This window comes from Chaetodon trifascialis, chromosome 13 (assembly GCF_039877785.1).
Source record: "Chaetodon trifascialis isolate fChaTrf1 chromosome 13, fChaTrf1.hap1, whole genome shotgun sequence".
NCBI lineage: Eukaryota > Metazoa > Chordata > Actinopteri > Chaetodontiformes > Chaetodontidae > Chaetodon > Chaetodon trifascialis.
In genome coordinates this window covers 1,864,951-1,880,778 of record NC_092068.1, presented here as the reverse complement: position 1 = coordinate 1,880,778, position 15,828 = coordinate 1,864,951, and the positions used below count along the sequence as shown (strand labels likewise).

The window sequence follows — 15,828 nt, the reverse complement described above, 5'->3', positions numbered from 1 at the left end:
TACAGTAGACAGGTGATTATACTGAGATGGGCACACTACAGTACAGTCTGCATCGGTATTGAGTTTGGTAGTGTAATTCAAAATAGAATACTGGATCTTTTTTCGTGTGTTTTTTAGGTTTCAGTAGGTGGAAAAGTACATTGACATGCTGTTTATTTACAGTGTCTTGAACTGTAACACTCCATTCATTCCTATTTTACACTGTGATGAGCTGTTAGAAGTCAGGTCAGGAGAGAGGGTGAGAGGGAAATGGAAAGTAATGTAGCTGAAGGAAACCTGAGAGCTTTTGGAGGCAGCTGAGTAGCCTTCATGTCAGGTTTTATCTGTATGTAAACTGTACATAGCTAACCGTGTATATCTTTAAGAGCCAAGTGTTCAAATTTTGAATTGATGAGAAATGTTGTGTAATTGGTATCTAACTTTCTTTGATAAAGCAAAATGAGTATTTATGTGTCTCTGTGCAGGGATTTTTTCCACAGATGTTTTTTTTTTTTTTTTTTTTAATATCTGTAGTATTCTGTATGGTGTCAAAAAAAATCTTTGTCATTGAGTGATATTGTAAATATTCTTTTGCACTTAATAAATGTTGGAAATGAAGTTACATGTCTGGCTTAATGTTTGTATTTATATTGTTAATGATATCTAAATTATTATTTATTTGCATGTTCTCCCCGTGTTCACCTGGGGTATCCTCCATAAAAATACCCCCACTAAAAACATGCAAGAAGATCACGACCTGACCAATGGTGACGGAAAGGAACTGGGTCCCTGGGCGCCGCTGTCGGCTGGCAGCCCACCGCTCCAGGTCTGCCGCGGAGGAACAACATTCCAGGATGGGTCAAAAGCGGAGAAATAATTTCACAAAAAGCATGGCGTGTATGCATGTTGTGTGTGCATGTTTATCTGTGATAATAAAAGTACGTCTCCTCTTCTTCTTTGCTTCGGGGCATTTAATCTAATTAATTATTAAGTTTAATTTAATCTCTTCCTCTTTATACTCTTGTCAAACCCAGTTGTACCAGTAGTTCACCAATAGAGGGTGCTCACACCTCACATTTTCACACAGTACCAATGGTCTGGCATAACAATCCTTGTTTCATTTGTCATCCCAGCTGTAAATTAAGATTAAACCTGTCCAGCACAACATAATGCAAGTTGGATTTATAATACAGTTCAGTAATCAGTAAAGTCTGAGTGTCTAACCAGGAAAAAGACATACAAGCATGTATTACAACTAGTTTACAAAATGCATTGGGAGCATCTGTTATATATGTGTAGTGTGTACTACCTTAATTTGAGGTTGCATTCGTTGATAAAATGTCAGGGCACCACCTTCCTCAGCTAAGAAGGACTGCAGAAATTAACTGCTATAACGCTGATAAAACTAACGAATGGACTAACTGTAAATCAGTCTGATAACCTGAAGTGTAAATTCTGGATACAGGGATTGTAGATATTCAGTTCAAAAGGACACCATCTAACCAGGACTTAAATCAAAATATCATTTATTAAGCAGAATTGTGGATAATGGGTAATGTACCATGAATAATAAGACAGAAGATGGGAGGTGATATGACAGAACACAAAAGAAACTTATGGCAACACAATGTTAAATAATTGGCGATAGTGAGAGGTAGTTGAAAGGGGATAATGGGGACGCGAACGTAGAGTTAAGGGAATAAACGATTAATGGAGAGAATTTGGACAAATTGACCTACTCTTAACCTCACGGACCAACTCTTATTCAAACCCGCTTTGCGTGCCTACTTGATTGCTGGCATCCCGTTGTGCTCTGCTCTGAACTGACTCGAAGACGTTCGTCCGTGGCTCGATCTGCTTGGTGGTCTAGCAGAAGGCCCAGGCACACCAAGGTGACGAGCTGATGCTGAACGGGGCGTCTCTGGAACTGGTTCTGCGGTGTCGGTTACAGATGAGGGACTGCTCCGGGTGGTTGTGAACCGGACCAAGGATCAACGCTGGTTGCAGGGTTTAGTTCGGTTGAGTCTGTGACGGATTATTTTAGACTGATAGTACAAATTAAGAGTTTCTTCGATGGCCGGTCGAAGAAGGCTACAAAATTAGTATTACTTGCCTAAATTTACTGATGTTAAAAACAAAACGTTTGGCTAAATAGAAAGTTAACTTTAAAGCTTACGGCAAATTATAAGAATACGTCTTCTGAAGATAATTTACGCTACTCGGAATGGCTTTGAGTAGCTCGAAGACAAAAAACTTAAAGAGCAAAATGACTGTGCAAAACTTAAGACAAAGAGTAAAAAAAAAGAACTCAGCTGAGAGTAACTAGACGTAGAAAGAAGAAAACAAAAGAACTACTAAAACTAACTAACTAACTAACTGAGTAACGCGCACTACACGCAGTTTTTAAAGGTCGCTCCGGGGCGTGTCGAAAGGGCAGGCCAGCGAATCACGTGAGACGGTTTGTGACACGCGATCGCCTCAAGGAGCTGAACTAATCAGTGATTCATACGAGGGGCTCATCTGCTTCTCACTATGGTCAGTCACATATAATTTCAATGACAAATTTTCAATGACATTTCAACATTGTTCACAGCATGCATTAGACACTTTCAATGGTTGGGTGACAACATTAAATGATAATCATGGTACAGTTTTATCCCAACAGGTATAATGACTCAATGAATAACTAATACAAAAATAAAGATAGGAATAAAGAGAGGCAGACTATATTTGCCAAAAATGATTATCACGATTACGGTTACTTATCGATAAATGTGCCAAATCAAGCATATTCAATCTGACGGTTAGGGACCTCTGGTTTTGTAATGACAATTCAGACAAACTTTTATAAAACCGTTAATATCACAACTTGGTCATACTTCAGGGGCCCGTTTCACAAAGGAGGATCAACAAACTCTGAGTCTAATCCTGAACCTCGAGTTGATCTATCCTGAGATAGGAAACTCAGAGTTTCCAGTTTCAGAACAGGTGATTTGGGTTAGTTCAATCAACTCAGAGTAAGTCAACTCAGAGTTAAGCGCGTGCACCACGACTATAAAAAGCCAACATCAATGGAGCCCCAATTCAACAAGTCACCATGGCAACGGGGAAGAGGAGGGCTGCGTTTTTTACCGCTCTGGAGCTAGAAATCTTAATGCGCTCATACAGCGAGTTTCAACACGTTTTTAGAGAAAAGTGCAACACCGCTGCAGCCGCAAAAGAGAGAGAGACGGCGTGGGAAAACATTGCTGCTCGGGTCAATGCGTAAGTTTAAATGTAGTCCTTTGCAATCGCAATAATATTACAGGGGAAAACTGCTTGAATGGTAGCTCATTAATTTATTTCATGCAGGTGCAATCCCGCGGGGGAGAAGCGCACTTGGCAGCAGCTTAAGATGAAATATAAAAACATTGTTCAAACAGGTAAGACCCCGGCATAATTAAATAGGGGTACCTCATTTTGATCATGTTTTACATTGTAAAGTAAATATTAAGTGGCTGTTGATTTATCCCCAACATAATGCTGTTTTCACACAGATAAATGTCTTCTCATCTATATCATATTCTGTTAAATAATTAAGCCTATTTAAACTAACACAGACTTCTGCTCAGCCAACAGAAAGAAGGCAGATGCCCGCAAAACGGGTGGCGGCCCAGCACCACCACCTCTAACAGAGGCAGAGGAGCTGGCCCTAAGCCACAATTTAGGAAGGCCAGTGGCTGAGGGAATTCCTGGAGGGAGCTCATCTTCAGAGCTCGCCCCCCAAGACACAAGTGCCTTTATAAAATGTAATATGCCTAGGCCTATATATCTCTTTTAAGCCTATTCATAAAAATATTTATTTCCCTTTCATGTCTTTTTTTTTTTTTTTTGTCCCAACAGATTCTGATGGTGCTATCTGCCTGGTGGAGCCCTCTCACGCCACAACAGACCTTGTGACTGTAAGTAGGCAATACTCCAAAGATTTTGCCAAATGGTAGTTTAAGTATACTGAAACATATCACTCATCTAGGATGAAGAGCATGAAGAAACTGTGTCTGCTGCCTTTACAGAGGGGGATCCAGAAAGGCCTATAGAGGTAACATCTTGATATGTTACTGATAGTTCTCTTCCCATTTACATTTCTTAACATTCAACAACAATATAGAGTGTGACATTTAGCCTACACTGAAGAATTAACACATTCTTATCCTCTTTAACAGGGCATGGCTGGGCAGCAGCAGGAGAGTCCCTCAACTTCCACAGCACAGATTGACACAGTGAGATGGATGTTCAGTAAACACCAGAGGTTCATTCTGTGGAATTCATGTGCAACTGTATAATTTAATGACCTCCTTATGTATTCCTTCTTCAATTTGTAGGGCAGGGTGTCGCTCTCCTCTAATAGTGGCAATATTATGAAGAACAACACATGCCACAATGATATCACAGGCCCTCTCAGGGGTCACCCTGAGGTGACGTAGGCACTGGAAACGGGCTTTCAGCAGGCCTATGGTCATCTCCACCCGGGCTCTTGTCCTGCAGTGAGCCCGGTTGAAGTTCTGTTGGGGGCCTGGTTCAGGGTCAGGGTAAGGAGTCAGCAGCCTGGGTTGGCATGGGTAACCTCTGTCACCCAGCAGAAGGCCATCAAACTCTCCTGTAATGTGTAGGGGACACATCAGAGTATATTAAAGGAGGGAGACAGGTGAATTATATTGTGCAAATCTTTAGGCTGCTTACCACGTTGCAGTCTGTTGCTCATGTTAGACTCGTGATAAATCCTTGATTCATGAACAGACCTAGGCCACTTGGCCTCCACATTGGAAATTAAGTATGCAGCATCACATATGATCTTGACAGTGCAGAGAATAACAGATGTTGAATTATGATGCAGTCTTTAACATTTTGAAACAGTAGTCAATCTACATGTACCTGCACATTTATGCTGTGAATGGACATAATCTGCTTCATTATGCGAGGGAGCCGTGATGGGGATGTGTGTGCCATCTATGCAGCCAATCACACTGGGAAATCCTAAAAGAAATTAAAATTACTACTCCCATTCTGAGATTACAGCACAATGTCATTAATGGTATATAATTTAAAATTCATTTGGATCTCTATATCATTCACCTGCAATCCTGTGGAACTCCTCCTTGATGACTCTGACAGGTTTATGTCCAGGGAAAACCACGAAGATGGGTAATAGCCGTTTCAAGGCGAGGCGAACTTTTCTGACCGCCCTGCATACAGTTGCCTTGCTTAAGTGCTCTGCATCTCCGATGTTATACAAAAAACTCCCATTTGCAAAGAAACGCAGCGCAACACACAATATCTGCTGGGATGTGAGAGCATGACTACGGCTGGTAATGTTGCAGATATAAGGACGGATTAGGTTGTGGATGTAGGTGATGGACTGCGACGTGAAACGGTACCGTTCAAAAAGATAATTGTCTGGAAATGCCAGAACATCTATGCGTGGTCTGATAACCATCTCTCGACGAATATTTAATTCCCTGCGCAGTAATGCTGCACCTTCATCCACGGGATCGTTGTCAAAAGGACATGCCATAGTGGAAAAGTGGACTTCTCATATACGCCGACTGGCTGATTTTTTTTTAAATATCAGACGGCAGAACTATGTTATACCAAAACTCGCCTGCTGACTGAATGAATGAGGAAATCAAAAAACATGTGGCTGACAGAGGGCGGAGACAGAGAGAAACTCGAGGTTCATTGAGAAAAACCTGGTCCCGACCAGGTTAGGTTCATAGAGTCTGTTACCATGGTAACTGACCGAGAGTTTAAGTTACCTCTCTCTGTGAAACAGGCTAGAGTTACCCCTCTTTCTCTGGTTTGAGTTACCTCCCTTTGTGAAACGGAAAACTCCGAGTTTCCTTCATTTCAGGCTTAACAAACTCAGAGTTTTCACAAAACCTGCTTTGTGAAACGGGCCCCACGTCAGAGATACTGGAAAAACATCAATATTATGCGTACAACGAGTCCTGCAAGTTGAAAACATGAAAAGTTAAGTTTAACATAAAAGTCTGGTTATCCGGGAGTATTGAGAAAAAGCACACAAACATGAGTCACTAGTTGCTTCAATGGATGTCCGGTTTACGACCCATCAGCATTTGCTGATGTTTGTGGATTCCGAGGCCTGCCATTTGTCTCTTCAGGCAGCCTTGTTGTATGGAGTCCTTGGGGCTATTGGGGGAATAATAAGCATAGAGTGGGACATCCTGGTTTAGAGATAGGCGTTGACCTTTTGGCTCTCTTTCTTCAGTGTGTTAGCAAAGTAGTTTACTGAGCCAGACTTCCTGTCTCTCTTCAAAATCAGATTGCATTATAGGTAAACCAGATGGTCTATAATTCAATCGGTTGGCGGGTTTACACCTCCATTTCCCTTGAGTATCACCAGAAAAGGAGGGAAAGGAAGAGGTCATTTGGAGGCCGGTTCTGCTACATATGTATAAAACTAAGCACTACATAACAAAACAAAAGCTACTAAATTTTTCACATGTACAAAACAGTGCACTGAAACTCACGTCACAATTAAATGACCCTTTTTTTTTTAATTGGTTTACATGACAGGGACCGTACACATGAATAAACTGTAAGCACCAGAGTTAGCCAAAAGGCTAATCCTGGACAGTTACTAAAAAGTCATACAGAAAAAGAATATAAGAATCAGGAAGAGGATGAAAAAAACAAACAAACATTAAAATATACAGAATTAGTTTACTAACCATACTAAACTGTACTTCTGTGCATCCAGACTATTAAATAGTGTATATTAAGTATGCTATTGCTATTCTGTAATCTAAAGTACAACATTTATAATACATTTATAATGAAAAGTAAGTTGTACTTTAAATGTCCATAAACTCTAGCATTAATAGATTACAAATACATGTATTTTTACATAATTCTTGAGCATTTTCAATGCATTTTAAGGGTACTTGAAAAATGAAATTCAAGTGAGAATTTAAAGTGTACTACAGTTTGCTTGTATTGCACTTATATTTTACATGAAAAATACTACGAATGGATTGATGTATATATATTGGTGTCAGCATACATGTTGTAAATAATGTTGATGTGTGATTGAAAAATTTGATCATTTCAACTCTGTGACTGATCATAGTGAGAAGCAGAAGAGTCCATTGCACGCAATCATTAGTTAATGTTTTCTCTCTGTAGGATGAAATCACAGCATTCCCCTGTAAATTATTTTAAGTGTGCTAAGGTCTGTTCGTCACAGACACACATGCATGTGGCTCACTTTTTTGTGTCACTTCTTCTTCGACCACTTCTTCTTTGTCTCTCCTTTGTTACTTCTTCTTTGTTCTAGACACACTCCTTACTTATTCTTTACTCGTGCCACTTCTTCGGTATTTTAGTTTTTCTTAAGTTTTTCAATTTCAAATCTTATTGGACTCGCCTAGTCATTAATTCAAGAAATTAACACTACTCGCGTCCTTATTCTCTTCCAAACTGCTTCTCACTAGCGCCAAAATCAGTCATTTTATTATCCTGCTATAGCTTCTTCATCCAGTTGTTTGTATTACATCATATAATCCATATTATTCATTGTATCATTCATTATTCATATCCATTCTCATTATTGTGTCAAATAAATAATACTTTTCATTTAAGTCGTTGTCAGACAGTGTCCTTTTGAGCTGGAAATAGACGATCATTGTATCGAGAGCTTACGCTTCAGATAATGAGACTGATCTACCATTAATTCATTAATTATTATTAAATCACCATTAAAAGAAAAGAATAAGTTAAATCCTTCTGAGCTGAGGAAGGTTGCTGCTCCTTTTTATATTAACGAGTGCAAACATTAAACCCAAAGGTCTAATGATCTGATTCCCCTACAAGACTATCCACTAAAAATATTCTTTTGAGTATGTCATGACAGCATAAATATAATATACTTTTGGTCTGTATAAGTTTATCTTAAATGCATTATTATACAAATAGTGTTTAGACACACTGACTGAAAGTATATTACAGAGTATTTGATAGCAATTACCTTAAACGTGCACTTTAAATATTGAATTTAAATTAGTCTAAAAATAAATAATTCTTGAAGTATATTATTAGTTACAGAAAAAAATCCCACATTGGTACATGACACAGGCAGATTTCAGTTTACCATCACAATTAGCTTGGCATGAGTCTCAAATTATACTCCTCAATTAGCAAATATTTTGTCAGTATTGGGTCATAATTCAGTGTGCAATATTCACTTGTTCATAGACAAACTACAAAGTGGAACAGCCCAGTGTCCCTGCTGTGAAACACCAGATTCCAGCAAACTGCAATATACTTTTGATACTTTAAGTATATTTCACTGTTAATATTTTACTTTTACTAACGTAAAAATTTTGATTGCATGACATTTAGTTGTATTTTTACACTCTTATATTAGTACTTTACCTTAAGTAAATGATCTGAGTACTTCTTCAACGACTACCTTTGTGTATATGACACAGAGTATTCATTTACTCATTCACTCTATAATAATAGAAATAAAGTTACTGGTCAGCCCTTACAGGTATGTTTCTGCAATGCATGTGTGAGTTTGAAGGTCCAACAAAAGCTAATGATTTGACAAAGCTTGTGTTACCTTGAGCAAAGATAACTTTATTAATGCTCAGGTAGCAAATTGATCTCTAAAATTACATTTGAAACATCTAAGCACAAAGTAAACCATTGTTGTAAAGTTTCTTGGGTAGTAGAGGTAAAGCTTGGATACATAGAGGAACGTATCTTCTGCAAGCACTCACTCTCCATCTCATATTCTATACTAGCAACAAACATGCAGTCATCTAGAATATCCAGTTCAAACTAAATCCAGTGCCATCTAAAAACTCATTGGACTCTCATCCCAAAGTACATTAAGATTTACCATGAATAATTTAATATATTGTAATATCTCCATGCGAGTAAACAAAGGACAATAGTTTCAAAGGTCTCAAATGCATCAAAACAAAGGGGAGTACAAGGGAGACCTAGGATCTATGAAAATATATTCAACAGATATCCAGATTGAGACAAAATATATATAAATACATTTACACCTATCTATATACATATGTACATCAGCAATATCACCCATGTGAATATCACAAATAATTTAGAAATCTTCTTTACAAGATGGCTCAAAATGTAAGCATCTTTGTGGTAGTTTGGTTAGTTTGAAGGACAGGGTAGCCTATGTTTAGGTGCAGTGAATAGCAGCACAGAATGTATTGAACCAAATAGTCTGTAGAATCAGTTGTAAGTACATGATACAAATACTTTCTGATACATACAATAAACTGAAGAAATGCCCTGGGTTATAAAGACACATAATACTGCAAAACATTAAAGGATGATGCGTATATGCATTGTCGCTAGTGGTAGATACTGGCTTGAGCCAGGAATGCTACAGTACACATACTTAAAGAGTCACTTCTTAATAATACTAAAATCACCAAATGCTAACGTTTTGAAACTAAACTTTGTGTACAGTCATCAGCCTTTTTGGATTTGGGAGAAATAAAACATAATTGGTTGACCCTTATGTCATTGGTTCTCCTGGCTTCCTTAACAATTTCCTAGACTTACAGTACAGCAGAAACAGTGGTCAGGTAGTACACTTCTAATTCAAAATAGCTAGCTTGACCTATTGTAATTGTCTGTAGGGAAGCAAACAATTAATATGCATGATGAATTAAGTTTGTAATTATAAAGATTTTTTAAAATTTTTTTAATAAAGAAATATTTAGTACCACTTCTTTCAGAGAATTAATGGAAGCTCATTTGTGCTAGTTAGAAATGTCGAATATAAAATAAGTCACAATTATTATGTAGTAAGTCAAAAGTATGACTTTCAAAATGAAATAAAATTTAGTTAATGTCCCAATTAAATTGATTTTACTCCATCCAAATTCTGAGATATTGAGGCTTAATGAGATACTAATTCAGAAATATCATAAAAAATTAAAGTAAAAATGTGACTTCAAAAGTAAAACTAAATGAATCATAAACAAAGAATCTCATTATTTAGATTCATCAGGGGTTTCAATACAATTCCTCTAGAAATCAGCTACTCAACAATGAATAATGTACTTAATGTCTCAGAATATTGTCCCTATTTTCCCTAGAAAACTAGTAAAATAAATAGTTGTTTCAGAGAACCTTTTGAAGAAATTAGTAGGAGATTCATTTCTAAATGATGTCTTTGGTCACTGAGGTGCAGGACATTTCTACCCTGATATGACATGCTTCTGATCATGAAAATCATTACCTCAAATTATAAATATTAAACTCTCCCTTCAGGCAGGCATTCTAACCCGGAATCTACAGTATTTGATAATGGTTTTAAAAATTCAGCTCACTGGTATTTTTGAGAATGCTGTGTAGCCATGATGATGTTTAGAGTTGGATGAGATGGATATTTACATAAAGCATGACAAGCAGTTACAGAAACGCATGTTGAGACAACATTTAAAATTTGATTGCATCTTTTTAAACTATAACAAACTTGTCTTTGATCATTAAAGCAGTCAAATTACATATTTGTAATCTCATAGTTGCATTATTGCATTATATAATATTCCAAACTAATTTAAACCATGTTTTCTGGCCATAGCACATCCTGTTTGTCTGAAAAAAAAAAAAAAAAAAAAAAAAAAAAAAAAATATATATATATATATATATATATATGTGTGTGTGTGTGTGTGTGTGTGTGTGTGTGTATGTATGTATGTATGTATGATATATAAACAAAAACATATAATTTTTCACAATCCAAAGACAATATTTCCCAGATCTGATATTACTGATCAATAAATTAACATTCACCAAAACAAATCAGACATGTCTTCCCTCAATAGGAAAAAAATGAGTGGGGCATATGACATTTCAAACGAACCTATGTGGTAGAAAAGCTGACATTTTAATGGATACTGTGTGAGAATCAACAGGCTCTGAAAGATGAGTATTCAGTGCATTGATGGAACTCTCTGAGGAATGCTTTAACTTTGCTGGCGTACCTTGCCTCTGTAGTGAAATGAAAATCCCTTGTAGGGTTAATGATCCACACTGCACATACTCTAAAAACTTGTAGGAATATTTATGTACCACAAACCTACCATATATGGACAAATCTAGACATTAGGCATTACAAAATCAAAGAACTCCTTGGTTAAAATAAAGGTGATATCCCAACTTTAAGTATTAGAGCTGGGATAAAAGTCTTGATGCTATATATTGCATCTTCACTCCTATGATACCACCACTTAAATACCTAACCTCCTCTTTGGGACCTCAGGGGAGTTAAGTAGGACATCCATCCACTACAGAGCAAATACTGTACCTCATCCAACTAATTGTTGTTGTTTCAAATAATGCCACCGCTGTATTGAGTCTACTTGGTCAGTGTCTTTGAGAAGAGGTAAGCAGCAGTTCATCTCACCACAACACAATTCTTTAAAAACTTGATATGATAATTTCATACAAATCTGCTTCATTTTACAAGGATGCCATCCTTATAATCAGCATGCATTAGGAGGAGGAACAGTGTCAGTCTCGCATCAGTGCAAGTTTGAATTCTGTTTTTAACATCCATACATATCTAAATGAATGAAATAAAGTCAACTTTCAGAGGAAATTGTGCTTGTTCGTACATGAGTGGTCATCTGAAAAGATCTTAGGTGCGGATTTCAGCAACCCTGGGTCCATGAGTTAAACCTGCTCAGGTGTTATTTGACCTCCAGAGGAGCAATGTGCGCATGTCATGAATAAATAATAAATTTGACATCTGGGAGTATTTACAGAGGTACTATATGCTACTTCTTGCCCTGCAATCGACTGGCGACCGGTTCAGGGGGTATCCCGCCTTCCGCCCAATGACAGTTTGAATGTGTGCACACGTGTGTGTGTGTTTGTGTGTGTGTGTGTGTGTGTGTGTGTGTGTGTGTCAGTCTCAGTCATCCCGGCAGGTTGGCAGGTTGACAAACGTGAAGATGTTGTACTCGATGAGACAGGAGAAACACAAGAAGACGGAGTAGAGGAGGAGACATGTGACACCCAGACGCTTGTCCAATGTCCACTTGTTTAGGTGAACTCCCAGGACCTGGAGAGACAGACAGATGGGGTGGGGAAATGTGGGTGGAGAGACAGATAAACAGATCAATAGACAGACTCAGAAAAAAAAAAACATGGAGAGAACTCAGTAATCTGTCAGAGGCAGAAACTCTCCTGCTTATGAAATGTGTGATAAGACATGCTGTTGTACACTCACAGTCAGAAACACTGATGCCAACAGGAGCCCCACAGAGAAGATCAGTCCTTTGCTGTTTAATTTGATCTGCAACAAGATAATGTGTGAGAAATCGCTAAAAAGACAAAGATGTAGAAAAAAAATGCTTTCATCATACTGATAAACTTAGAGCTGCTCTAATAAATACTTTCCCTCTCAGCTCTATAGCGAGTTTCATGGCCTAGACACAACAGGATTTGAAAAGGGAAACTTTTGTAGTGAAATCAGTTCATTCCAATGGAATCTCTGCAATCAGAGGATCTGCTCAGGGAAGCAGAATTAATCCATGTGAATGTTCCATATAATGTACAGTAACCAGAGCTGACCTTGGAAGGGATGGAGAGCCGGAGTGTCCAAAAAAGGGAAGTTTTTGTAGCTTATCAGCTGTGTTGCACTATTCACTTTTATTTAACCTACTCTGTAAGAGTAAAAAATGTTCCACAAAAGAGAAACATTTTGTAGACAGTAATGAGCCAGGACACATAACATATTTCATTAATATTTTATTAATATTTCATATAAAAAATGTAGGTAGCCAAACATTCTGAGTGCTTCCCTGAGTATTTCAGAAACACATCTGACATCACTACAGAGAGAGCGGACCATCACCATCTTGAAAGTTGATGAAGGAAGGTGCATAGTGGTGCTAAACACAACTGACTACCATGTATCCATTCACATCAGTGAAGCACTTGAAATGGGTGGTTACCCAAACTGGGCCTTCATCAAGACCGCAAAAAGATACAGAGCAGAAAGAGAAGAAAAAGAACCATAAAGAGAACAACTGTTGTGGTCCTGATTTTGTGTTTTCTGTTTTTGCTTCCTCTGACCTTCTCTCTCCCTCTCTGGTAGTGCGAGTGACGAGGGGCGGAGCGATCTCCTGGAGCGCTGCTCTCCCGGCACACCTGCAGCTCGTTCTGCCTAATTCACCTGGCTTCTTAAGCCGCCCTCTGGTAATCTCCTGTGCCGGAGAATTCTCTCAGATCCCCGCACGCGGAGCGCCTCCTGAGTTCTTCTGCCTCTCGTCACGAGTTGTTCGCTTTCCAGTTCTCGAGTTCCTGTTTGATTAAGTATTATTTTTGTTGTACTTTGTATCTCGGTTTTTTCCCAATTATTGGTGATTTTGTGTTGGAGTTTTAGTTGTTACTTTTCTAGTGAATATCTCAGTTGTTACTTTGTTTTTGCATCGTTCTGCTGAACTGATTTTTTGTTGTTACTTTGTGAATAAACTGTTTCTTTTTGACACTCTGCTCCTGGGTCCTGCTTCTCCATTGTCTGGCCGTAACAACAACATTGTCATCCCTTACATTCCAAGGAGTATCTGAAAAACGGCAGATTTTCAACAAACATCACAGAGCAATGCAGTGTATGCAGTGCAACACAGTGAGGAATGCACAGACTTGTACACTGGGGAAACAAAGCAACCGCTCCACAAATGTATAGCGCAACACATGAGAGCCAACACCTCATGTCAAGACTAAGCTGTCCACCTACATCTCAAGGACAAGGGACATTCATTTGAGGACAACAATGTACATATCGTGGGCAGGGAAGACCTATGGTTTGAAAGAGTAGTGAAAGAAGCCATCCATGTCAAACTGGAAAGACCATCACTGTGTCTAAGACACCTACGATGCAGTGCTGAGATCAGAGATGAAATGTCTTTTTCTTGAATATTATATATAATAAAATTAGCCACTGCCCCTGAAAATGTCTGTGCACATCCCTGTTAACAGTGTTAAACAAAAACGCTAACTTTCATTGTGGTGCCTCTATTGTTTTTCTTAATTCCATTTAGCATACATTGACATGTTTAACCACCAAATCCTCCTCTCCACACTCGTTGAGCTCAGCTTCTGAGGATCTGCTCTCTGCTGGTTTGAGTCCTACCTCTCAGGGAGATCCTTTGCAGTATCTTGGAGGGGAGAAGTGTTTAAATCCCACTGCTTGTCCACAGGGGTACCTCAAGGGTCAGTGATTGGGCCCCTTCTCTTTTCAGTATACACCACCGCACTTAGTGCAGTCATCTGCTCACATGGCTTCTCCATTCATATGCTGACAATACTCCTCTTTGTGTGCATATGGCCTCTGTTGCTCGGTCCTGCCGATTTTCCCTCAGGAAGATCAGACCCTACCTGTCTGAGCATGCAACACAAATCATAATACAAGCGCTGGTACTATCATGCCTCGACTATTGTAATTCCTTACTGGCAGGGCTCCCAGCATGCTCACTAAAACCCTTGCAGATACTAAAGGTAGATATAGCCCTGTCATGAGCCATGCCCATAATAGGAAATGTAGAGTTTCTCCCATCCATGTGTGATAATGCTTATGAAAGATGGGCTGAGAGTAGGCTGAATACTAATAATCAACTGTTTAAAGAAGAAATGGACTCCTGTTTACCACAGACCAGTGTTATACACTGCATATTTTGTTGATGGTTGCAAGAAAAATAATTATTATCAATTGGCTGAAACCTAACTCTCCCATGATTGACAAAAGGTCAAACAGGTTTACGTGATGAAACACATGACTGCCCAGCTACAACTAAAACTGCCTATTTTTACAAGAAAATGGGCATCAGTTATTGTCTACCTTAGTTAGGAATCTTGTACTTTGTTTAGATGTAGAACTTTTGTAGGCTCATGTGTAGGTAGATTTGAATATGGTGTCATTTCGTCTCAGCACAAACAAGAGCATGTCACTCCGCTGTTCATATCCCTCCACTGGCTCCCAGTTGCTGCCTGCATCAAGTATACTGTAAGTCCTTGAGGCTTGCCTAAAAAATTGCCACCAAAACCACTCTGACCTACCTGAACTCCCTCATTCAGGTTTTCTTTTTACTCAAAATTTCACACAATGGGGTGCGATGGATGTATGAGCAAGTAGGTAAATTAAATGCTAAAATAGAGGTATGTCCCAAATGTATGCCTTGTATGAATACTGCATGCAACAGTACATAGTTTGTAAGGGCAGCTCCAGTATGTACTGAAAGTAAGTGTATGATATATGTGGGCTCAAGTGTGATCCTGAGAAAAAGGGCTGTCAAGTACACTGAGAAGTGTGCTACTTACATCAGAGCCGTAGTTGATGGCAAGGGTCTTCAGGGCCCAGGGGAGACCAAGCCCCACCAAGATGTCAAACACATTACTGCCAATGGAGTTGGACACTGCCATGTCTCCCATTCCTGAGCAGATAGACAGAATTGGAGTTATAAAACAACAGGAACAGATGGGATGGGAGGAGAAAGGAACAGAAAGATGAGAGGAAAAGTGAGTGGGCAGTAAGGAGACAGGAAGGTACACAGAGTGTGTGGGGTGTGAGTGGAAGCTGCGACAGGTTGGGACAGAGGTAGATTGATACAGGCGAGATCAGTGGAGCTATCTGTCTGACTGACCCACAGAAACAATGAAGTGATGAAGTCCCAGCACCTACAGAGCCTGGATGGACAACTAAACTGAGGTAGCGAGTGTGTCTCCCAGTGAGCCCCCACAGACAGACAGACAGACAGACAGACAGACAGACAGACAGACAGACAGACAGACAG

The 15,828-nt window shown here is 39.0% G+C and overlaps 1 protein-coding gene across 2 annotated transcripts in view; it reads right to left on the bottom strand.

Moving 5' to 3' along the window:
- Positions 1-11,898: 11,898 nt before the first annotated feature.
- LOC139341131 (sodium/potassium/calcium exchanger 3-like) overlaps positions 11,899-15,828 on the bottom strand; it is a 186,607-nt gene continuing 182,677 nt past the window's right edge. The window contains exons 15-17 of one of the 2 annotated variants that reach the window (XM_070977491.1): positions 15,356-15,468; positions 12,264-12,329; positions 11,899-12,095 (exon numbers count right to left, since the gene is read on the bottom strand). In XM_070977491.1, coding sequence (XP_070833592.1) covers positions 11,946-12,095; positions 12,264-12,329; positions 15,356-15,468 — 329 coding nt within the window. In that variant the 3' untranslated portion in view covers positions 11,899-11,945. Of the gene's footprint in view, positions 12,096-12,263; positions 12,330-12,607; positions 12,700-15,355; positions 15,469-15,828 lie in introns of those variants that run through there. The other variant, XR_011602994.1, reaches the window with a different exon arrangement.